Here is a 24,930-nt window from a genome sequence, read left to right on the forward strand (position 1 = left end):
CAGCTGCTGTCGCCCCGTGTCGGACTGGTTTTCCCAGGGGGGATGGGGGAGCTCTGTTTTTAGGGATTCTCTGCTGCCGATCCCGGTTTTCCCGAGGATCCCAGGATTTGTCCCGGGTTCTGTCCCTCGGCTGCTCCGGGCTGGGACAGGGAGGGATCCAGCTGGGAAAAGGGAGATGAGAACCCTGGGAGATTTAAATTCGGGATAATCCCACGAGGAATTCTCCTCCCTCTCCTCACAATTTGCCCTTTCCAGCCGTGGATTCCCAACCCCAGATCCCCGCGGGACAGCCCCAAAAACCCGCAAAAGACTGGCAGCTTTCAAGTCTGAGAAATGAAATGAAATTAAATTAAATTAAATTAAAAATGAAATAAAATAATAAAATAAAATAATAAAATAATAAAATGAAATGAAATAAAATAAATAAAATGAAATAAAATAATAGCAACAACAACAATGATAGTAATAATAGCAATAATAGTAATTGTAATAATAGTAATAATAGTAATAGTAATAATAATAACAACAACAATAACAATAATGATAGTAATAATAGTAATAATATTAATAGTAGTTATAGTAATAATGGTAATAGTAATAGTAATAATAATAATAATAACAACAATAACAATAGCAGTAGTAGCAGTAATAACAGTAATAACAGTAACAGTAACAGTAACAACAACAATATTAGTATTAATATTAATATTAATATTAATGTTACTGTTAATGTTAATGTTAATGTTAATAATGTTAATAATGTCAATAATGTTAATAATGTTAATAATGTTAATATTAATATTAACATTAATATTAACATTAATATTAACAATAATAATAATAATAATAATAATAACAATAATAAACGAGCGAAAGGAAATTCAGTTTAACCAAGGAGGTGAATAAAAACCAGGTTCCAGTTTCACATCAGAGTCTATCCTGGATCCTCCCTCAGCATCTGGAGCATCCCCAAATTCCAGCGGGGGGTGACGAACCTGTGCCGGGTCACCCCTTCCTCTCCCGCGGGAAAACCCTCCAGGCTCGCTCTCGTTTTCAACACAGTTATGAGGAAAATGAGTTTCCAGCCCCGCCTTGAGTCACCTTCCCGGCCTGGATTTCACCGCTGGGATTTCCCAGCCTGTGGAAAACTCACCGGGAATGGAGGGGGCGGGGGAAGAGCCCGGCATGGAAGAGGTCTCTGTGGGGCAGGGGAGGTTCCCTATGGGGCAGGAGGGTCCCTATGGGGCAGAGGAGGGGTCTCTGTGGGTCAGGAGGGTCCCTCTGTGGGTCCCTATAGAGCAGGGGGATTTGTGGGGTCTATAGGACATGGGGGTCACTATGGGGCAGGGTGGGTCCTATGGGGCAGAGAGGTCCTTCTAGGGTTTTCTATGGGGCAGGGGACTCCCTCCAGAGGTTCCTATAGGGATATGTGTGGGGTCTATAGGTCAGGGGGGGGTCTATGGAGCCCCCTCTATGGGGCAGGAGGGTCCCTATGGGGCAGGAGAATCCCTATGGGGCAGGGAGTTTCAGGGTCAGGATGTGAAGCAGCAGCTCCGGGCCCCTTTCCCGGGCGGGCTCGGGCACCGCGGGGAGGTGACAACGTCCCCTCATTGTCCCCAGCCCCGGCCCCACAGCCCCGGCCCCACACCACGGGCTCATGGGGGGCAGAGACCCCACAAAGGACGAGCTGCTCACCCCAAACCCTTCCCTGTCCCAAACCCTGCCCCAAACCCCAAACCCGGAGCGGGGTGGAGGGGTCCCCTGCCGGAGGGGGTGGCCCTGGTGTCACCTGCTTGCTCCAGGGGTGACAAAAAAACCCCGAGAGCAAAAGCGCTGGGAGGGACCGGGCGGGTGGCACGGGGGACGAGGCCACGAGGGTGACAAGAGGTGGCACTGGGGACAGGAGATGGCACCGGGGACAAGAGGTGGCACTGGGGACAGGAGATGGCACCGGGGACAAGAGGTGGCACTGGGGACAAGAGGTGACACCAGGGACAGGAGATGGCACCGGGGACAAGGCCACAAGGGTGACAGGAGTTGACGCTGCTCTGCTCCGCTCGGCCCCGTTTGTCACCGCGCCTGGGGACAAGGCGTCGCTGTGGGCGGGGGACGCCATGTGACAGCCCTGGGGACAGCAGGGGACACACACGGGGGGCTGGGGTGTCCCCACGCCTCGGGAAGAGGTGCGGAGGTGACACAGCGCTGGGGCTGTGGCGTCGGGAGTGGGGACAATGGCTCAGCACGGAGCCGCGTGCCCCTCGGTGTCCCTCGGTGTCCCCCGGTGTCCCCGGTGTCCCCTGGGACCTGACCCTGTGTCCGTGGCTGGAGGGGAGGTGACGGGTCCCACCCAGGACGGTGACAGCGCAGGGGGGACGGAGGGGGTGGCACTGTGCCACCACCCTGTTCTCGAGGTCTGGGACAGCAGGGACAGGGACAGCGACGGGGACAGGGACAGGGACAGGGACAGCAGTGGACAGGGACAGCAGGGACAGGGACAGAAGGGGACAGGGACAGCAAGGACAGGGACAGAAGGGGACAGGGACAAAAGGGGACAGGGACAGCAGGGACAGGGACAGCAGGGACAGCCCCTGGGCCCTGGCAGGGGGCAGGGACCATGGGAGACGAGGGGACAGAGGCCGCGGGGCGGGAGGGGACAGGCTCCAGGCTCCGGGGAGGAGGGGACGAGCCGCTGCTGTCCCCGTGCGGTGGCTCTGGCGGGCCCCGCGCGCCCCCCGGTGCCCGTCGCGAATGTCGCATCCTCCGCCAGCCCCGCCCGGCATTCCCGGCTCATCCCCGCTGCTCATCCCCGTGCCGGGGACACCCCAGAGAGACCCGTGTGCCCCTCCCCGTGTGCCCCTCCCCGTGTCCCCCTCCCCCGCTGTCGCCCCCGGGGACAAGAGACCTCGTGTGCCACCACCCTCGGGGGCCGCAGCTTCGTCCCCGGCTCGGGACACCCCAAAAGCCTTTCCCTGCTGGCGGGGGGTGTTCGGGATTTGGGATGGAGCCCGGGAATGCCGGACCTGCCCCCCCGCCGGGCGGGGGCCCACGCGAGGCGCCCCCAGCAGCGGCACCGAGTCCCCAAGGCCGTCCCCGGCCGGGGGTGACCTTGGCTGGGAGCCCCCAAGGCTGAGCCCGGCCGGGCTGACCCGAGCCGAGCCTCGTTATCATTTTTGGGGCAGATCCCGCCTTTCCCCCGAGGCCACCGTGTCACCTGTGGCTGGGGCCGGGGTGGCCCGCGGCGGTCCCGGGGGGCGGGAGCATCTCTCCGGGCCCGGGATAAGAGCGAGGCCGCCCCGTCCCTCCGGGCCACCCTCCCCATGCTCGCCCTCCTCGCCGCCAAGCCCGGAGCCCTGCGGGGATGTCCCCGCGCCGCAGCCGCGCGCTGTCGCCGGCTCGGCGGGACTGCCACCGCCGTCCCCTCGGCTGTCCCCTCGGCTGTCCCCTCGGCTGTCCCCTCGGCCCCCCGGCCCTTCAGCCAGGTACCGGGCGAGTGGCGAGCGGGCTGGCTCAACCTGTACCGCTTCTGGCAGGAGGGCGGCCTCACCAACCTGCACCTCATCATGGCCCGCAAGTTCCGACAGTTCGGGCCCATCTACAGGTGAGGTGGCCCTGTCCCCCCCTGTGTCCCCTCCCGTGTCCCTCATTGTCCCCTCCCGTGTCCCTTCTGTGTCCCCCGTGTCCCTCCTGTGTCCCTTGCCCCGTCCCCTCCCGTGTCCCTCCTGTGTCCCTCCCGTGTCCCTCATTGTCCCCTCCCGTGTCCCTCATTGTCCCCTCCCGTGTCCCTCCTGTGTCCCTCCCGTGTCCCTCCTGTGTCCCTCCCGTGTCCCTCATTGTCCCCTCCCGTGTCCCTCATTGTCCCCTCCCGTGTCCCTCCTGTGTCCCTCCCGTGTCCCTCCTGTGTCCCTCCCGTGTCCCCACCCCTGGGCAGGGGGAGGGGGTGGGGCTGAGCTCCTGGAGAAGTCTGGCCCGGCTTGGGGACATCGGCAGGGGACACGGGAGGGGGCAGTCCCCGTGGGGCAGGAGGGGACAGGGGCTGTGGGTCAGGAGGGGACAGATGCCGTGGGGCAGGAGGACACAGTCCCAGTGGGGACAGTCCCCGTGGGGCAGGAGGGGACAGTCCCGGTGGGGACAGTCCCCGTGGGGCAGGAGGACACAGTCCCAGTGGGGACAGTCCCCGTGGGGCAGAGCCTGCTGACCGCAGGATTTTGGGACGCGGGGCTGGCGAGGATCCCGCCCTGATCCCCGCAGGAGGGGAGCGGGATTTGCTCCCCGCGCCCTCCCCGTGCCCGCCCGGGCCCCGATCCCGCCGCTTCCCCGGGGACACCCCCGGGCCGTGGGGCGGCTGATTTGGGGGTCCCCCCCAGGGAGAAGCTGGGAGTCTACGAGAGCGTGAACATCATCAGCCCCGGGGACGCGGCCACGCTCTTCCAGGCCGAGGGGACCCTGCCCGAGCGCTTCAGCGTCCCCCCGTGGGTGGCCTACCGTGACTTCCGCAACAAACCCTACGGCGTGCTCCTCAAGTGAGTGACACCCCAAATCTGAGCTCCTGTCCCTCCCCAAGTGAGTGACACCCCAAATCTGAGCTCCTGTCCCTCCCCAAGTGAGTGACACCCCAGATCTGAGCTCCCCAAGTGAGTGAAACCCCAAATCTGAGCTCCCCATAGCGTGACACCCCAAATCTGAGCTCCCCAAGTGAGTGACACCCCAAACCCGGGCTCCTGTCCCTCCCCAAGTGAGTGGCACCCCAAACCCGGGCTCCTGTCCCTCCTTGGGTCAGTGACACCCCAAATCCGGGCTCCTGTCCCTCTCTAAGGCAGCGTCACCCCAGCCCAGGCTCCTGTCAGGACAGTCCCGGGGGCGCGGGGCAGGGCTGGCAGGGGACGGGGACCCCGGGGGTGCCATGGGGCCGCTGGGTGTCCCCCAGGACAGGCGAGGCCTGGCGCTCGGAGCGGCTGCTGCTCAACAAGGAGGTGCTGGCCCCCGAGGCCGTGCCCGGCTTCGTGCCCCTGCTCAGCGCCGTGGCCGAGGATTTCGTGCGGCGTGCGCGGGCCCAGGCGCGGCAGAGCGGCCGCCAGTGCTGGACGGCCGACTTCAGCCAGGAGCTCTTCCGCTTCGCCCTCGAGTGTGAGTGCCCCCAAAAACACCCCAAAACACTCCAAAAATCCCCCCAAAAACACCCCAAAACACCCCAAAAATCCCCCCAAAAACACTCCAAAAATCCCCCCAAAAACACCCCAAAAGCCCCAGCCCCATCCTCAGGGATTGGCCAACCAGCTTCTCCTCAAAGCCCAAAGGAGAGTGAAGAAGGATGTCGCCTCCCCAGGCAGGATGTCCCCTCCCCTGGTGGGATGTCCCCTCTCCATTTGGGATGTCCCCTCCCCAGACGAGCCCAGAGCACGGGGACACCGTTGACAAAAGCCCCTTGTGTCGTTTACTGGCCACCAGCTGGGGACAATCCTGACCCTGCAGGAGAAAACAGGAAGCCCAGCCAGGTCCCCATGGCCATGGCAAGGCTGGAGGTGGCCTTGGGGACAGGGACATGTCCCTGATGGTCACTGAGAGCTCCTGGGCCAGATCCCCATGGCCTTGGGGACAGGGACAGGTCCCTGATGGTCACTGGGACCACCTGGGCCAGGTCTCCATGGCCACAGGGATGGGGACAAGGACAGGGACGTGTCCGTCATGGTCACTGGGAGCGCCTGAGGTGGTTCCCGTGTCCTTGGGGACAGGGACAATGACAGGGCCAGGTCCCTGATGGTAACTAACAGCACCTGGGGCTGGTCTCCATGGCCGTGGGGACAGGGAGAAGGACAAGGACAGGTCCCTGATGGTCACTGTGAGCACCCAGGGTGATCTGTGTGGCCATGGGGACAGGGACAGGTCCCTGACGGTCACTGTGAGCACCCGGGGTAGTCCCTGTGGCCACGGGGATGGGGACAAGGACAGGGCCAGGTCCCTGATTGTCACTGTGAGCACCTGGGCTGGTCCCCATGGCCGTGGTGACAAGGACAATGCCACGTCCCTGAGGATCACTGGGAACACCTGGGGCTGGTCTCTGTGGCCATGGGGCCATGGGGCCAGGTCCCTGATTGTCACTGGGAGCACCCGGGCCGGTCCCCATGGCCACGGTGACAAGGACAATGCCACGTCCCCTGACAGTGCCCGTCCCCAGCCGTGTGCCACGTGCTGTACGGGCAGCGCCTGGGGCTGCTGCAGGACTTTGTGGAGCCCGAGGCCCAGCGCTTCATCGAGGCCGTGTCGCGCATGTTCCACACCACGGCGCCCATGCTGCACCTGCCGCCCGCGCTGCTGCGCCGCCTCAACACCCGCACCTGGCGCCAGCACGTGCAGGCCTGGGATGTCATCTTCTGCCAGGGTCAGTGCCACCACTGCCACCGGGGAGGGGCCCTCCTCCTCCGCGGCCACCTCCTGACGTCCCCGGGTGTCTCCCGGTGTCCCCTCAGCGGACAAGTGCATCCAGAACGTGTACCGGGAGCTGCGGCTGCGGCACAGGAGCGCCCAGGAGCACGTGGGCATCCTGGGCAACCTGATCCTGCGCGCCCGGCTGCCCCTGGACGACATCCGTGCCAGCGTCACCGAGATGATGGCCGGAGGGGTGGACACGGTACGGCCGCGGGGACAGGTCCTGGCTGGGGCGCGTGGGGCAGGGAGAGGGTCCTGGTTGGTGTTGGTGGGGCAACACCAAGCTGGCCAAGAAGCAGGTCCTGGCATCTCTGAGCAGGTCCTGGCTGGGCTGAGCTGGGCAGGAGCAGGTCCTGGCAGCTCATGGCCTGTCCCTGTCCCCCCAGACGTCCATGACGCTGCAGTGGGCCCTGCTGGAGCTGGCGCGGGCCCCAGGCGTGCAGGAGCAGCTGCGGGCCGAGGTCCTGGCAGCCAAGAGAGAGACGGGCGGTGACAGGGAGAAGATGCTGAAATCCACGCGGCTGCTGAAGGCCGCCATCAAGGAGACACTCAGGTGAGGAGGAGGAGGAGGAGGAGGAGGAGGAGGAGGAGGAGGAGGCGCTCAGGTGGGCAGGACGTGCCCCAGAGTGTCCCCAAGGCCCGCGGGTGGCACGTGTGTCACGCAGGCTGCACCCGGTGGCCGTGACCCTGCAGAGGTACACCACGCACGAGGTCATCCTGCAGGAATACCGCATCCCGGCCAGGGTGAGCAACACCGCGGGGACACCGCGGGGACATGGGGGGGACACCGGGGGGACATGGGGGGACACCGGGGGGACATGGGGGACACCGCGGGGACACCGCGGGGACACCGCGGGGACACCAGGGGGACATGGGGGGACACCGCGGGGACACTGGAGAGACACCGGGGGGACACAGGACACTGTGGGGACACTGTGGGGACACAGGACATGGGACACAGGGACATGGGACATGGGGATGTGGGGACACAGGACACTGTGGGGACACAGGGACACGAGGACACAGGGACATGGGACACAGGGACATGGGACACTGGGGGGACATGGGACACTGGACATGGGACACTGGACATGGGACACTGGGATGTGGGGATGTAGCAACATGGGGATGCAGGGACACAGGACATGGGGACATGGGACACGGGACATGGGGACACAGGACACGGGGATATGGAGACACAGGGACATGGGGACACAGGGACAGGAGGACACAGGGACACAGGGACAGGAGGACACAGGGACACGGGGACACAGGGATGTGGGGACACAGGGCCAGGAGGACACAAGGACACAGGGCCAGGAGGACACAGGTCCAGGAGGACACAGGGACACAGGGAGCAGCACTGTGGCCCGACCCCAGGCCCACGCGGCTGCTGCTCCCCACAGACGCTGGTGCAGGTGGGGCTCTACGCCATGGGCCGCGACCCCGCCGTGTTCCCCAAGCCGGAGCAGTTCTGGCCGCAGCGCTGGCTCGCCGCCGGCCCCAAACACTTCCAGGGGCTCGGCTTCGGCTTCGGGCCGCGGCAGTGCCTGGGCCGCCGCATCGCCGAGCTGGAGATGCAGCTCTTCCTCATGCACGTGAGCGACCCGCCATGTCCCCATCGTGTCCCCACCGTGTGTCCCCATCGTGTGTCCCCATCGTGTGTCCCCAGAGTGTCCCCACTGTGTCCCCACCTTGTGTCCCCACCATGCCTCCTGTGCTCCGTCCCTGTGAAATCCCGGGGTGCTCTGGCTCAGAAGGGCCTTGAGGCTCACCCCCATTCCGACCCCCCTGGTGTGGCTCCAAACCCCACGGAGCCCCGTCCTCCTCCATCCCAGATCCTGGAGAACTTCAAGATTGAAACCATGAGGGCCGTGGAAATCGGCACCAAGTTCGACCTCATCCTGATCCCGGACAAACCCATCCAGCTGACCCTGCGGCCCCTGGAGTGCCCGGCGTGAGGAGTCCGGTGACGCCCCCACCTCCCGGCGGCTCTCGGTGGCCCCGGGATGGCATCTGGGGACAGCCGGGACGCTTTCAGGGCCGCAGCCTTGGCTGCCGCGTCCCTGCCTTGGCTCAAGGCTGCGCTTACGCCACGGGGGAGATAAAGCGGGGCCACCCCACGGAGAGCGGGATGGGTGGGTGGGAGGGGTCCCTCCGCCTCCCCGGGGGTCTCCCCGAGCTCCCCTGACCCCCTGGAATGTTCTGCTTCGCCTCCCATCTCCTGTGCCGCTGATCCATGGAAAAGCTCCTCTGTGCCAGCCCCGGGCATCTCCATCTCTGCGGGGTCAGGGCAGGGGGGGCAGGGTCTGGGGTCTCCTCCGGGGGGGCACGGGAACGGCCGGCAGCGTCTGGGGGACACAGGGAAAGGACTTTGAGGGGGGGAGTAAATCCATCCCCCTCTCTGGGGTGGGCAGGGGGACACTGGGGGTCACCCCCTGTCCCCGTAGCGCTCACCCGGGCCGGGGGAGGGCTCTGGGGTGGGCAGGGGGACACTGGGGGTCCTCACCCGGGCCGGGGGGAGGCCGTGCTCCCGCTCCAGCAGACGCGTCCCCAGCTCCTGGTTCTCCCGGCCCCATCTCCTGGCCGCCTTCTCCAGCTACGACAGACCCCAAAACACGCTGGGTGACCCCAAAATACGATGGGTGGCCCCAAAAGATGGGGGCCAGAGCTGCTCGGCCCCCCGAGCCCCCCAAGTGGGGGTGGTGCCCACCTGCCTCTCCAACACTCGCCCCCGGGCTTGCGCCTCCTCCAGCCGGGCCAGCAGCCGCAGCTTCTCCGAGCCCCCCAGGCCCCCCTGCGGGCACGGCAGCAGCGGGATTAGGATCTCGCCCCTCCCCGCTGCTGTTTTCGGGCTCTGTCCCCCGCGCCAGCCCCGTGTCCCCTCCCCGGGCTCACCGGCAGCGCCGGGGCCCGGGGGGCTCTGGCCAGCTCCCCTCGCAGCCGCCGGTTCTCGGGCAGCAGCGCCAGCGCGTCCCCGCCGAGGCTGTCACCTGTGGGGTGGCGTGGGGGGACAGCAGGACGTGTCCCGTGTCCCTCCCCGTGCAGGGACAGGGCCCGGGGGGTCGGGAATGAGGGGCCAGGGATCACAGCAGCGAGGGGTGGGGACATCCCTGAGTGTCCCTGTCCCTTCCACACCCACCCGCGGGTGTCTCCTGCCCATCCCGGACCATGGCAGGGAGGGTTGGGGACATCCCTGTGTGTCCCTGTCCCCTGTCCACCCGCGGGTGTCTTCGTGCTCCTGCCCGGCTTCTCCCGCAGCAGCCGCTCCATGGCCTCGATCACCTGAGTAGGGGACACCGCTGTCGCCGTGTCCCCAGCGCCACTCCAGGGACCCCGTGGAACTCCCGGTGCTCCCAAACCCCCCTCGCCACCCCAAGCCCGCGCTCGCCTTCTCCTGCTGCCGCAGCGCCTGCTCCAGCGTCCTGGCCTTGGCCACCCTGTCCTGGCACCTCCTCAGTGTCACCTGCTGCTGGCGGTGCCACCGCTGGAGCAGCACCAGCTCCTTCTCGCGGTCGTTTTTCTGCGGGGGGTGTGGGTGGGATTGGGAAAATCCCGTGGGAATTCTGGTGGGGCCCGGGGTGCCCGCAGCCGTACCCGGATCAGCTCGTTCTGCAGCCGCTGGACTCGGTCCCGCAGCCCCCGCATCTCCGCAGCACCCACCGCCAGCTCGCGCCCCAGCGTGCCTGCAAGGACATGTCCCTGTCACCCAGGCAGGGTGGCAGTGACCAGGGTGTCCCCAGGGTGGCTGCAAGAGCATGTCCCCGTCACCCAGACAGGGTGGCAGTGCCCTGCTCGTCCCCAGGGTGACACACCACATCCTGGTCACCCAGGCAGGGTGGCAGTGTCGCTGCTCATCACCAGGGTGGCTGCAAGAACATGTCCCTGTCACCCAGGCAGGGTGGCAGTGCCCAAGAACATGTCCCTGTCACCCAGGCAGGGTGGCAGTGCCCAAGGACATGTCCCTGTCACCCAGGCAGGGTGGCAGCGACCAGGGTGTCCCCAGGGTGGCTGCAAGAACATGTCCCCGTCACCCCTGCAGGGTGGCAGTGCCCTGCCCATGCCCAGTACTCACCGAGTCGCTCCAGCAGCTCCTCCCGGCTCAGTTTGTCCGGCTGGCTGTGGTGGAGCTCCACCGGCTCCCGGAGCCGCGCCAGGCTGTGCCGCAGGTGTCTGTTCTCGGCCTCCAGGCTGGCGACGCGGCGGCGCAGGGACAGCATGTCCCCTGCCATCCTCTGCAGCGCCACGTGGTAACGGCTGAGCCCCTGGAGCCCGGAGAGGAGCCTGGCACCACCGGACATTCCGGAGTGGTGGCACTGCCGGATGTTCCAGAGCACAGCCTGGCACCACCGGGCAGCCCGGGGATGTCACCCATGGCTCCCAGGGACTGGCTCGGGATGAGGGTCAGACACACCATGGAGGAACTGAGAGGTGTCCAGATTGTCCCTGGTTCTTGTCATCATCCATCCTCTTCTCCATGTTCTTCTCCATCCATCCATCCATCCATGGATTCCATCCATCCATCCATCATCCATCCATCATCCATCCATCATCCATCCATCCATCCATCATCCATCCATCATCCATCCATCCATCATCCATCCATCATCCATCATCCATCATCCATCCATCCATCCATCCATCCATCCATCATCCATCATCCATCATCCATCCATCATCCATCCATCCATCATCCATCCATCATCCATCATCCATCCATCATCCATCCATCCATCATCCATCCATCCATCATCCATCCATCCATCATCCATCATCCATCCATCCATCATCCATCATCCATCATCCATCATCCATCCATCATCCATCCATCCTCCATCCATCCATCCATCCATCCATCCATCCATCCATCCATCATCCATCCATCATCCATCCATCATCCATCCATCCATCCATCCATCATCCATCCATCCATCATCCATCCATCATCCATCCATCCATCATCCATCATCCACCCATCCATCATCCATCCATCCATCATCCATCATCCATCCATCATCCATCCATCCATCCATCCATCCATCATCCATCCATCCATCCATCCATCATCCATCCATCCATCCATCCATCATCCATCCATCCATCCATCCATCCATCCATCCATCATCCATCCATCCATCCATCATCCATCCATCATCCATCCATCCATCCATCCATCATCCATCCATCCATCATCCATCATCCATCCATCATCCATCCATCCATCCATCCATCCATCCATCCATCATCCATCCATCATCCATCCATCATCCATCCATCCATCCATCCATCATCCATCCATCCATCATCCATCCATCATCCATCCATCCATCATCCATCATCCACCCATCCATCATCCATCCATCCATCATCCATCATCCATCCATCCATCCATCCATCATCCATCCATCCTCCATCCATCCATCCATCCATCCATCCATCCATCCATCCATCCATCCATCCATCATCCATCCATCATCCATCCATCATCCATCCATCCATCCATCCATCCATCCATCCATCATCCATCCATCCATCATCCATCCATCATCCATCCATCATCCATCCATCATCCATCCATCCATCATCCATCCATCCATCCATCCATCATCCATCCATCATCCATCCATCCATCATCCATCCATCATCCATCCATCCATCCATCATCCATCATCCATCATTCATCCATCCATCCATCCATCATCCATCCATCCATCATCCATCCATCCATCCATCCATCCATCCATCCATCATCCATCCATCCATCATCCATCCATCATCCATCCATCCATCCATCCATGGATTCCATCCATCCACCCTTCCTTCCATCCTTCCAAACCTTCTCCTCACCTTCCACTTCCCCATCTCCCTCTTTCCCCCTTTTTCCCAACCTCCCCCTTGTGGGAATCTCCCAGGGATGTGAGGTCGGACCCGGGAGTCTCCCCCACACTCAGAGCTTCCGGGGCTTTCCAGCTCTTCCAAAGAGGAATGGGGTGAACCACAACAGAGGGATGAGCATTCCCAAAGGAATCTCCTGGAATTGTTTGGCCCGTGTGTGGCTGGAGATGCCGGGGTGGGGAATTCCTGAGGCGTGGGGTGACAGCCCCAGGGGACCCTGGGGACTGGGACAGGGAGGGCAGGAGCAGCCAGAGGCTCTGATCGCTCCTGCCCATCTCCTGGGAACGGAGAAATCCAGGGATGGCTTCATTCCCGAGCCGAGCTCCAGCCAAGCCCAACTGTCCCCGGAGTCCCCGCGTCACTCACCGGCTCCGGGGGGTCTCTGGCGCTCTCCCGGGAGCTGCCAGGAGAAAAACGGGAAGGCTGGAGCAGGGAACCATTCCAAGGAGGAATCCGGCTTTCCCACGCAGCCGTTCCCGCACCTCTGGAGCAGCTCCTGGCCCGGCAGGACGACGTCCACGGCATCCGGAGCTGGTGGTGACATCCCAGCCTGGCCCAGCCGGCACCGGGGCAGCGAGAGGGATGGGGATGAGGGGATCCCATTCCCGATCCTGGCTGTCCCATTCCCATTCCCACTCTGTTTCATTCCCGACCCCTCTCTGTCCCACTCCCACTCCCATTCCCACTCCCACTGCCATTCCCACTCCCACTGCCATTCCCACTCCCACTCCCATTCTCATTCCCATTCCCACTCCCATTCCCATTCCCCATTCCTCATTCCCAATTCCCCATTCCTCATTCCCAATTCCCCACTCCCACTCCCATTCCCGATTCTGCTCTGTCCCATTCCCGATCCCAGCCCTGCCTCCGGGAGCTGCCAGGCTCCCGTTCTCCCAGACAAACCCTTCCCAAAGAATTCCCTGGGATCCCGGGAATCCCGGGGACTCACGGCCGTGCCTGGGGGCTGGAGAGAGAGGAAAAGCCGCTCTTCCCGGTTTTTTTATTTTGCTGGAAAAGGGATCTGGGAGGCTCTCGCGGCTCCCAGGAGTTGTTGCCACAACAGAACCTCCCCTTGGCAACTCCTCCTGGGAGCGGCTCCCATCCCAAAATCCCGCTCTGCTCCTCGCTGGTAATTCCCCAAATCCCCTGTGATTCGCAAAAAACACAGGGGATCCCAAAAATCCACACGGGGGAATTCCAGGGGATCGCAAAATCCACATGGATGAATTCCAGAGAATCCCAAAATCCACTCAGAGGAATTCCCAGGGGTGATCCCAAAATCCACATGGATTCCTGGGAATCCCAGGGGCACCCAAGTGATCCCAAAACCCACATGGAAAAATTCCAGGCCCAACCAGGGGATCCCAAAACCCACATGGAAAGATTCCGGAGGCATCCAGGGGATCCCCAAATCCCAGAGGGATAAATTCCAGCGGCACCCCGATCCCTCCCCATCCCAGCCCGCTTTGGGCGTTGATTTTCCCTTGGATTTTTGGGAATGTCGAGGCATTTTCTGCTCCATCTCTTCCCTGAAATCCAGCCGGAGCTCTCCGAGCGCCGCTTCCCGCGGGAGGCTGGGATGAAAGGCCTGGAATCCGCGTGCGGAGCTTTGAAATTCCATTTTTTTTCATATTTATTCCTTTTTTTTTTTTCCCCTGATCTTTTCCCGAGCCTCTGGAGCTCCCTCTGCCTCTGGATCCTTTCATCCTCTCCCGCTCCTTCCCGTGTTTGCTCATTCCAAAGGGTTTTTTTTCCCTAATATTTATTTAAGAAATTGTTCCGTGGGGTTTCGGCGGATTCCGGCAGCTGGAATCAATCCCTCTCCAGGCGGGGTGGGAAATCAACCTCAAAACCTCACCGGGGGCCCAAATTCCCACCAAAACGCCCCAAAACTGGGAGGATCCGGGAATATTTTAGGGACAGAGGGAGAAAAGCAACGTTTTCCCCACATTTTCCATGTTTTCCCCCCATTTTTCCCACATTTCCCCCATTTTCCTGCATTTCCTCCATTTTTCCCACACTTCCCCCCATTTTTCTGTATTTCCTCCCTAATTTTCCACATTTTTCCTCAGTTTTCTGCATTTTTCCCCATTTCCCCCCTATTTTTCCCATATTTCCACCTACCTTTCCCACATTTTTCTGTATTTCCCCACATTTTCCCAGCATTTTCCCACATTTCCCCCACATTTCCTCCCTGTTCTCCCCACATTTTCCTCATCTTTTCCCCACATTTTTCCCTGCTTTTCCCCCCCATTTTCCCACATTTTTCCCCCACTTTTCCACTTTTCCTTCATTTCCCCCAGACTTTCCACCCATTTTCCCACATTTTTCCCTGAATTTCCCCCCATTTTCCCGGATTTTTCCCCACATCTTTCCCGGATTTCCCACTATTCTTCCCAGATTTTCCCCCCATTTTCCCCTCATCCCTCTCCCATTTCCCCCCAATCCCAGCCCTGATCCCATGGGAATATCCGAGCTCCACGGATAAATGAAGACGTCCCAAATTCCCGATGGCTTCGTGAGCTTTTGTGAAAGGGGAAAAATGGAATTTTTTTCCCCTCTCTGATCTCCTTTAATCCGCATTTTCCCTCAGATATGTAAATCCCGCTTTATCCCATCTTCCCAACAATTAAGGAATTAGGCTCGACACTCATCCACGGCATTATCCAGCTCATCCATAAAATCCAAGAGGTCTTTGTGGGGCGGGAGGAAATTCTGGAATGCTGCCAGGGGCTGGAATCCCTGGAAGGAGTTGGAGAAATGGGGGGGAAATGAGGGAAAAATTAGGGGGAAAGGGTGGGAAAAATCCGGGAAAAATTGGGGGTAAAATCCAGGGAAAATGGGAGGGAAATGTGGAAAAAATGTGGGGGAAATGGGGGACAAATATGGGGAAAAGGGGGGGAAAATCCAGGGAAAACTGGAGGAAAATGTGGGGAAAATGTGGGAAAATGTGTGAAAAATGGGGAAGAGATGGGGGAAAAAAAAGGGGGGGGAAAAAGGGGGGGGGGGGAAAAAGGGGGAAAAAAGGGGAAAAAGGGGGAAAAAGGGGGAAAAAGGGGGGAAAAGGGGGGAAAAGGGGGGAAAAGGGGGGAAAAGGGGAAAAAAGGGGAAAAAAGCGGAAAAAGGGAGGGAAAAAGGGGGAAAAGGGGGGAAAAGGGGGGAAAAAAAGGGGGAAAAAAGGGGGAAAAAGGGGGGAAAAAGGGGGAAAAAGGGGGAAAAAGGGGGAAAAAAGGGGGGAAAAAAGGGGGGGAAAAAAAGGGGGGAAAAAAAGGGGGGGAAAAAGGGGGGAAAAAAAAGGGGGGAAAAAAAGGGGAAAAAAAGGGGAAAAAAGGGGAAAAAAGGGGAAAAAGGGAAAAAAGGGGGGAAAAGGGGGGGAAAAAGGGGAAAAAGGGAAAAAAGGGGAGAAAAGGGGAGAAAAGGGGAGAAAAGGGGGGAAAAGGGGGGAAAAGGGGGGAAAAGGGGGGAAAAGGGGGGAAATGGGGAAAATCGGGGAGGGGGAATGGGGAGAAAATGTGGGGGAATGGGATGGAAAAGGTGGGAAAATGTGGAGAGGAATGAGGGAAAAATGGGGGAAAAAGTTGGGAAAATATGGGGAAAATGGGAGAGAATGAGGGGGAAAATGCAGAAAACTTTGGGAAAAAGAGGGGAAATGGGGGAAAAATGGGGGAGGAATGAGGAGAAAATGGGGGAGATGTGGGGAAAATGGGAAGGATTGTGGGGAATTGGGGGAAATGAGAGGGGAAATGTGAGAAAACTTTGGGAAAAAGAGGGGAAATTGGGGGAAATGTGGGAAAAGTGGGGGGAAAATCTGGGGAAATGTAGGAGAAATTAGTGGGGAAATGAGGGAGAAATGGGAGGAAAACGGAGGGAAAATGTGGGGAAAACGAAGGAAAATCCTGGAAAAAAAGGGGGGAAAGCGGAAAAATGCGGGGAAAAGGCTGTTTTTCCCTGCCTACCCCGAAAATCCCGGTGTTTTCCCTCGGAATCCCGATTCCCGGAGGAAAACATGGAATTTTCCCGTGGGTTTTATCTGATGGACCCCTCGCTGAACTCACTTATCCCAATTCCAGTTAATTGGATCAGGGCTGGGTTGGGAGCGATTCCCAAAGGTCGGGAATGAGGCGGGGGCTGGCGGGAGCTGATAGCGGCGATTTCTGGGATCTGAGAGCCTCTGGAATTCGCCGGGAAAAGCTCCCCCATCCCGCCTGGGTTTCCGAGATAAGGCTCGGGAAGCGTCGGAGCCTCTGCGAGTCGCTGCTGCTGCGCGATCCTCAAAGAAAGTCGGGAATGGGGAAGGAAAGGAGGGGGGAAATAAAGGAAAGGAGGGAAAAAATAAATGAAAGGAGAAAAAAAGGGAGAGGGAGGGAAAGAAGGGGAAAAAGGGGAGAGGGAGAGGAGAAAAAAGGAAAGAAAAAGGAAAGAAGAAAGAGGGAAGAAGAAGAAAAGGAAAGGAAAAAAGAGGAAAGAAGAAAAAATTAAAGGAAAGGAGAAAAAAAGGGAAAGAGGAAAAAAAGGGAAAAGCTCTTATCCTCCTCTGTGATTTGGGATAAACCAGGGGGAAAATATCCCCCGAAATATCCCCAAAATATCCCCCCAAATATCCTAAAAATATCCCAAAAATCCTGCATCATCCCAAAATTCCTCCTGGGATGAAAATCTGGGTTCTGGATCATATCAAAATTCCTCCCGGGATGAAAATCTGGGTTCTGGATCATATCAAAGTTCCTTCTGGGATGAGGTTTCGGCTCCCGGATTGTTCCCAATCCCTGTCCCGGCCTTGTCCCCAAATTCCCCGTGGCTTTTCCTGTCCCTCGACACAGCCGGGGCCTCATCCCAATCCCAGAGCGGCCATTCCCGATCCCAGGGAGATGCGGGATGAACATTCCCAATCCCAGGGAGATGCGGGATGGACATTCCCGATCCCAGAGCGGCCATTCCCGATCCCAGGGAGATGCGGGATGAACATTCCCAATCCCAGGAAGATGCGGGATGGACATTCCCAATCCCAGGGAGATGCGGGATGGACATTCCCGATCCCAGAGCGGCCATTCCCGATCCCAGGGAGATGCGGGATGAACATTCCCAATCCCAGGAAGATGCGGGATGAACATTCCCAATCCCAGGGAGATGCGGGATGAACATTCCCAATCCCAGGGAGATGCGGGATGAACATTCCCAATCCCAGGGAGATGCGGGATGGACATTCCCGGTTCCAGGAATATCGGGATGGACATTCCCGATCCCAGAGCGGCCGTTCCCGGTTCCAGGAATATCGGGATGAGCCGTTCCCGGCGGGACGGACGCTAGGTGGGGCTGGAAGCGCGGCCGGCAGCGGCCTCAGCCCCCGCAACTCTCTCTGCCTTCATCCTCCTCATCTCATCTTCATCATCCTCGTCCTCTTCCTCTTCCACTTCATCCTCATCTAATCTTCATCCTCATCTTCATCCTCATCCTCCTCATCCTCGTCCTTGTCCTCATCCTCATCTTCCTCATTCTTCATCCTCCTCATCCTCGTCCTTCGTCCTTCATCCTTCATCCATCCTTCATCCCCATTTTCATCGTTATCCTCTTCTCCATCCTCATCCTCATCTTCATCCACATTCTCATCTAATCCTCATCCCCATCCTCATCCCCATCCTCATCCTCATCCTCATCCTCCTCCTCCTCCTCCTCATCCTCATCCTCATCCTCATCCTCATCCTCATCCCCATCCTCATCCCCATCCTCATCCCCATCCTCATCATCCTCCTCATCCTCATCCTCATCCTCATCCTCATCCCCATCCTCATCCTCATCCTCATCCTCCTCCTCCTCCTCCTCCTCCTCCTCCTCCTCCTCCTCATCCTCATCCTCATCCTCATCCTCATCCTCATCCTCATCCTCATCCTCATCCTCATCCTCATCCTCATCCTCATCCTCATCCTCATCCTCATCCATCCTCATCCACCTCATCCTCATCCTCATCCTCATCCTCTCCTCCTCATCCTCATCCCTCATCCTCATCTCATCCTCATCCTCATCTCATCCTCATCCCCCATCCTCATCCCCATCCTCATCTCCTCCTCATCCTCATCTTCATCCTCATCCCCATCCTCATCCTCATCCCCATCCTCATCCTCCTCCCCATCCTCCTCCTCCTCCTCCTCCCCATCCTCATCCCCATCCTCATCCTCCTGCTCCTCCTCCCGCTCCCAAGCTTTTCCCGGTTTTTCCAACAGTTTTTCCCGTTGTTAGCAAATATCCATTTCTGGGTTTATTTCTGTATTTTCTATCTGTTGATTTATTGCATCTCCAAAGTGAGAGGAGACAGAGAGGGGGGGAAATTAAATGTAAAGTGATATAGAAAATAAAATATATCTGGATATATATGTGTGTGTGAATAAAGAGAGAAATAAATTAATAGATATATAAATATATTCACAGGATAGAATAAATAAATAGATATATAAATATGTTCACAACCTAGAATAAATATATATATATAAAAATAATATATATAAATATATTCAAAAGATAGAATAAATAAATAGATATTTATAAATAGGTTCACAGCCTAGAATAAATATGTATATATAAATAATATATATATATATAAATATATACACAGGATAGAATAAATAAATATATATATATAAATATGTTCACAACATATAATAAATATATATATATAAATAATCTATATATAAATATATTGAAAAGATAGAATAAATAAATATATATATGTTCACAACCTGCAATAAATAGATATATAAATAATATATATAAATATATTGAAAAGATAGAATAAATATATATATAAATATGTTCACAACATATAATAAATATATATATTCATAAATATATTCACAACATGTAATAAATTAAGAAATAAATTAATGAATATAAATATAAATATGTTCACAAGATATAATAAATAAATATATATATATTCACAAGATAGGATATATATATATAAATAATCTATATATGAATCTAATAAAAAGATATCATAAATGAATATATATATATAAATCTATTCACAAGATATAATAAATTGAGAGAAATAAATGAATATATATAAATATGGTCACATGATATAATAAATATATATCTATAAATATATTCACAATATATAATAAATGAAGAAATAAATATATATATTCACAACATATAATAAATTAATGAATAAATAAATTAATATAGATATATTAACAATATATAATAAATGAATATATACATAAATATATTCACAATATATAATAAGGAAATAAATACATAAATTAATATATAAATATTCACAATATATAATAAATAAAGAAATGAATATATATATTCACACTATATAATAAATGAATATATATAAATATGTTCACAATATATAATAAATAAAGAAATTAATATATAAAATGTTCACAATATATAATAAATAAATATATATATATAATCACGCTATATAATAATATATTCACAATATATAATGTATGAAGAAGTAAAGAAATCAGTATATATATAAAAAGATAAGCACAATATATAATAAATAAATAAGACTAAATAAATAAATGATCTCATTAAAATGAATGAATTCAATTAAATCAATGAATTAATACCGTTTAGAGAAAGAAACCATTCCATAAATGCTCAGAGGAACGGCCAGATGGATTAAAGACAATCACACACACACATACATATCTCTCTATATGTATTTATATGGATATAAAATAGAATAAATGCAAATCCAAGCTCCGGCTTGTGCCTTCGCCATCCTCAGCCGAGCCGGGGGAGCCGGGACAGGAGATGGGACACGGGAGGGAGAGGGAGGAGGAGGAGGAGGAGGATGAAGGAGGAGGAGGAGGAGCAGGAGGATGAGGAGCAGGAGGATGAGGAGGAGCAGCAGCAGCAGGAGCAGGAGGAAGATGAGGATGAGGAGAAGAAGGAGGAGGATAAGGAGCAGTAGCAGCAGCAGCAGTAGGAAGATGAGGATGAGGATGAGGATGAGGATGAGGATGAGGATGAGGATGAGGATGAGGATGAGGATGAGGATGAGGATGAGGATGAGGAGAAGAAGGAGGAGGATAAGGAGCAGGAGCAGCAGCAGTAGGAAGATGAGGATGAGGAGCAGGAGGATGAGGAGGAGCAGCAGCAGGAGGATGAGGATGAGGAGGAGAAGGAGGAGGATAAGGAGCAGGAGCAGCAGCAGGAGGATGAGGATGAGGATGAGGATGAGGATGAGGATGAGGATGAGGATGAGGATGAGGAGGATGAGGAGGAGGAGGAGGATAAGGAGCAGCAGCAGCAGGAGGATGAGGATGAGGAGGATGAAGGAGGAGGATAAGGAGCAGCAGCAGCAGGAGGATGAGGATGAGGATGAGGATGAGGAGGATGAAGGAGGAGGATAAGGAGCAGAAGCAGCAGGAGGATGAGGAGCATGAGGAGGAGAAGGAGGAGGAGGAGGATAAGGAGCAGCAGCAGCAGGAGGATGAGGAGGATGAGGAAGGCTGTGTGTGCAGAGCCTGCGGCCCGCACCCTCCCGCCGCTCCTGAGTGCTGCTGTAAATTATTCATGGCAGCCGCTCCCGGAGAGGCCGGGAAAACGGGCACGGGGAGCAGGAAAACTGGGAAACACCGGGAAAACATGGATTTGGGAAAAATCCCAAGCGACGTCTGGGAGCGCATCAGCATTTCCCATGGAATATTTTATTTTATTTTATTTTATTTTATTTTATTTTATTTTACTTTATTTTATTTTATTTTATTTTATTTATTTTTAATTTTATTATTTTATTTTATTTTATTTTTTATTTATTTATTCTATTCTATTCTGTTCGATTCTATTTTCTTTTATTTTATTTTATTCCCTTTTATTCGCTTTTATCCTCTTTTCTTTTTTTTTAATTTTTAATTTTTAATTTTTAATTTTTATTTATTTTCGCTTTTAATTAATTAATTAACTAATATTTTTATTTTTAATTATTTTTATTTTTTAACTTTTAGGTTTTTTATATTATTTATTTATTTATTAATTTTTAAGGTTTTTTAGGGTTTTTTTTAGGGTTTTTATTTTTACTTTATTTTTCATGTTTTTCATGTTTTTAATTGTTTTAGTTTTTTGTTAATTTTTTTATCTTTACATATATAAAAATTATTTATTTATTTTTTATTTTATTTATTTCTTGCTATTTTTCATTTTTATTTTTAATTTTCTAATCCTTTTCTTTCTTTTTCTTATTATTTTTCATTTTTAATTTTTCTAATTTTTCCTTTTTATCTTTATGTATTCTTATTTATTTATTTCCTTATTTATTTCCTTGATTTATTATTATTATTATTATTATTATTGTTATTGTTGTTGTTGTTGTTATTATTATTATTACTATTACTATTATTATTATTGTTTTCACTGTTATTTTTATATTTATATTTATATTTATATTTATATTTATATGAATTATTTTATTTTTGTTTTTGTTTTTGTTTTTGTTTTTTGTTTGTTTATTTAATTAAAAATTATTTAATTTATTCAATTAAAAATTATTTAATTTATTTAGTTTATTTCATTGATAACTCTTTATTTCTCCACTTCATTCCCTTTTTTTGTGTTTTCCAGGGATCCCGGGGGCCGCTCCGGGCTCGGCCTTTGATCAGGAGCTGCCCCGCGGGGAGAAGCGACAGCGCTCTGATCCCGTTATTCCCGACATTCCCGATCATTCCTCCTGTCATTCCCGATGATTCCTCCCGTCATTCCCGAGGATTCTTCCCGGCCTGGCAGGAGAGGCCTCGGCAGCCGAGTGCAAATAATTCCCGCTCCGGGGCGCGAGGGGAAAACCAGGGAAAAATCCATGGATGGAGGTGGTGGAGGGGAAGAAAACGTTCATCCCGGCAGCGCGTTGGGCCGGGAAAAGGGAAAACATTCCTGGGAAATATTCCTGGGATTCTGCTGGCCCACTGTGCTGGAAAAGGGGAAATATCCCGGGAAATATTCCTGGGATTCTATTGGCCCACTTGGGCTGGGAAAGGAAAAATATCCCAGGGTTCTGTTGGCCCACTAGGGGTTGGAAAAGGGAAAATATCCCAGGAAATATTCCTGGTTTTGAAAAAACCACCCCCGGGGCCGCTTCCCACGGATCCCACTGCAGTGAGGAGCGGGATTTGGGATGCTGGGAGCAGCAATTCCAGAGGGAAACACATCCCAGGGCTGGATCCCAGGAATGGAGCCCAGGGATGGATCCCAGGGATGGAGCCCAGGGATGGCTCCCAGGAATGGATCCCAGGGCTGGATCCCAGAGCTAGATCCCAAGGCTGTTTCCCAAAGCTGGAAGGTCCTGGGGCTGCTCCAGATCCTCAGGAAGGATGGGATCCATCCCTGCAAGGATCAGATCCATCCCTGGAAGGATCAGATCCATCCCTGGAAGGATCAGATCCATCCCTGGAAGGATCAGATCCATCCCTGGAATGACGGGATCCATCCCTGGAAGGACGGGATCCATCCCTGGAAGGACGGGATCCATCCCTGGAAGGACAGGATCCATCCCTGGAAGGATGAGATCCATCCCTGGAAGGACGGGATCCATCCCTGGAAGGACGGGATCCATCCCTGGAAGGATCGGACCCATCCCTGGAATGACGGGACCCATCCCTGGAAGGATCAGATCCATCCCTGGAAGGATCAGATCCATCCCTGGAAGGATCAGATCCATCCCTGGAAGGACGGGACCCATCCCTGGAAGGATCAGATCCATCCCTGGAAGGATCAGATCCATCCCTGGAAGGATCAGATCCATCCCTGGAAGGACGGGATCCATCCCTGGGAGCTCTCCTGGCATTCCAGCCGTGCCTGCCCACCCATTCCCATCAGGCCAAGCCCAGATCGACGGGAAGCGGCGGAAGAACAGGAAAATCTCTGGGCTGGGGGAACGAGAACATCCGGAGGAAAATTCCGCAGCCCTTCTTCCTCCTCCTCCTCCTCCTAGCCGGGCTTTTCTCACTTTTATTCCATCTCCAAGCAGCCAAATTTATTTCTTTTTCCATTTTCCCCATTTTTCCCCCTCCGAGCGGCTCTGGGGGTGTTCCAGGAGCAGAATTCTCCGTCAAGGAGCTGCTCTTCTCGGAGCCAGCCGGATTGGAAAATTCCAGAGCCGAGTTTGGATCCGTGGCCAGGCTCCGTTTATCTGCACAAAGGGCTGGAGAGGAGGAGGAGGAGGAGGAGGAACGGGACGGAATTCGCCCCATGGATTCGGGATTAAGTGCTGGGATCCCAGCGGCGCCACGGATCGGTGCCCAGGGAACGACCTGAGCTCCCGGCCATGGGAAATGGGTGGAAAATTGGGAATTTTGGGGGTTTTTCAGCAGGGTGATGATGGTGAGACCTTCATGAGGGTCCAGAGGGCATCGCTGCCCGCTGGGGTCGGGAATTCTGCCGGACTCAGGCAAAACTTGGGCTGCCCCCCAAAATCCAGGTCCCAAAAACTCTACTGGGAGTGACGGGGGGAGCTGGGGGTCAGCACCAGGAAGGTTTTGGGGGTTTCAGAGTGAGGGGCCCCAAAATCCAGGTCCCCAAAATGCCCCTGGGAGTAAAGGGGAGGAAAGGGGGTTTGGGGGTTTTGGGGTTCAGGGGGTTTGGGGTTTCAGGGTGAGGATGGGGCGGAGATAATGTCCCCATCCCTCAAAATCCAGGTCCCCAAACACCACTGGAATGAGGAGGAGGAGCTGGGAGTCGGCACCAGGAAGGTTTTGGGGTTTCAGGGTGAGGGACCCCAAAATCCAGGCTCCCAAAACACTGCTGGAATGAGAAGGAGGAGCTGGGGGTTTGGGGGTTTTGGGGTTTGGGGATTTTGGGGTTTCAGGGTGAGGATGGGGCTGAGCTTGATGTCCCCATCCCCCAAAATCCAGGTCCCCAAATGCTGTTGGAACAAGGAGGAGCTGGGGGTTGGCACCAGGAAGGTCTCGGGGTTTCAGGGTGAGGGACCCCAAAATCCAGGTCCCCAAAACACCCCACGGGAATGATAACGAGGAGCTGGGGACTTGGGGGTTTTGGGGTTTGAGGGGTTTGTGGTTTCAGGGTGAGGATGGGGCTGAGCTTGATGTGCCCTCCTCCCCAAAATCCGGGTCCCCAAAGCTGCTGGAATGAGAAGGAGGAGCTGGGGATTTGGGGGTTTTGGGGTTCAGGGGTTTTGGGGTTTCAGGGTGAGGATGGGGAGGAGTTGATTCCCCATCCCCCAAAACCCAGGTCCCCAAAATGCCCCACTGGAATGAGAAGGAGAAGCTGGGGATCAGCACCAGGAAGGTTTTGGGGGTTCAGGGTGAGGGACCCCAAAATCCAGGCTCCCAAAACACTGCTGGAATGAGGAGGAGGAGCTGTGGGTTTGGGGGTTTTGGGGTTCAGGGGTTTTGGGGTTTCAGGGTGAGGATGGGACTGAGTTGATGTCCCCATCCTCCAAAATCCAGGTCCCCAAAACACTGCTGGAATGAGAAGGAGGAGCTGGGGGTTTGGGGGTTTTGGGGTTCAGGGATTTTGGGGTTTGGGGGTTTTAGGGCTGTGAGGTGAGGATGGGGCGGAGTTGATGTCCCCATCCCCCAAATTCCAGGTCCCCAAAACGCCCCACTGGAATGAGAAGGAGGAGCTGGAGGTTTGGGGGTT

General features: G+C 54.9%; 2 protein-coding genes across 2 annotated transcripts; one reads left to right on the plus strand and one right to left on the minus strand.

Moving 5' to 3' along the window:
• Positions 1-3,317: 3,317 nt before the first annotated feature.
• On the plus strand, positions 3,318-8,550 carry CYP11A1 (cytochrome P450 family 11 subfamily A member 1). Its single transcript, XM_005521726.2, has 9 exons — positions 3,318-3,598; positions 4,365-4,520; positions 4,925-5,124; positions 6,173-6,376; positions 6,465-6,625; positions 6,810-6,976; positions 7,089-7,167; positions 7,830-8,021; positions 8,262-8,550. Exons 1-9 carry the CDS (start codon positions 3,318-3,320, stop codon positions 8,382-8,384), a joined length of 1,563 nt encoding a protein of 520 aa, XP_005521783.2. The 3' UTR covers positions 8,385-8,550.
• Positions 8,551-8,711: 161 nt separating this feature from the next.
• On the minus strand, positions 8,712-12,971 carry CCDC33 (coiled-coil domain containing 33). The gene is made up of 9 exons (XM_088063274.1): positions 12,801-12,971; positions 12,685-12,718; positions 10,499-10,688; positions 10,021-10,109; positions 9,709-9,946; positions 9,322-9,416; positions 9,137-9,220; positions 8,933-9,022; positions 8,712-8,774 (listed from the first exon to the last, which is right to left on the minus strand). Exons 1-9 carry the CDS (start codon positions 12,962-12,964, stop codon positions 8,712-8,714), a joined length of 1,047 nt encoding a protein of 348 aa, XP_087919400.1. The 5' UTR covers positions 12,965-12,971.
• Between the last annotated feature and the right edge of the window lie 11,959 nt (positions 12,972-24,930).

This window comes from Pseudopodoces humilis, chromosome 16 (genome assembly GCF_049639895.1).
Source record: "Pseudopodoces humilis isolate 2021_Gansu_Grassland_sample_001 chromosome 16, ASM4963989v1, whole genome shotgun sequence".
NCBI classification, from domain to species: Eukaryota; Metazoa; Chordata; class Aves; order Passeriformes; family Paridae; genus Pseudopodoces; species Pseudopodoces humilis.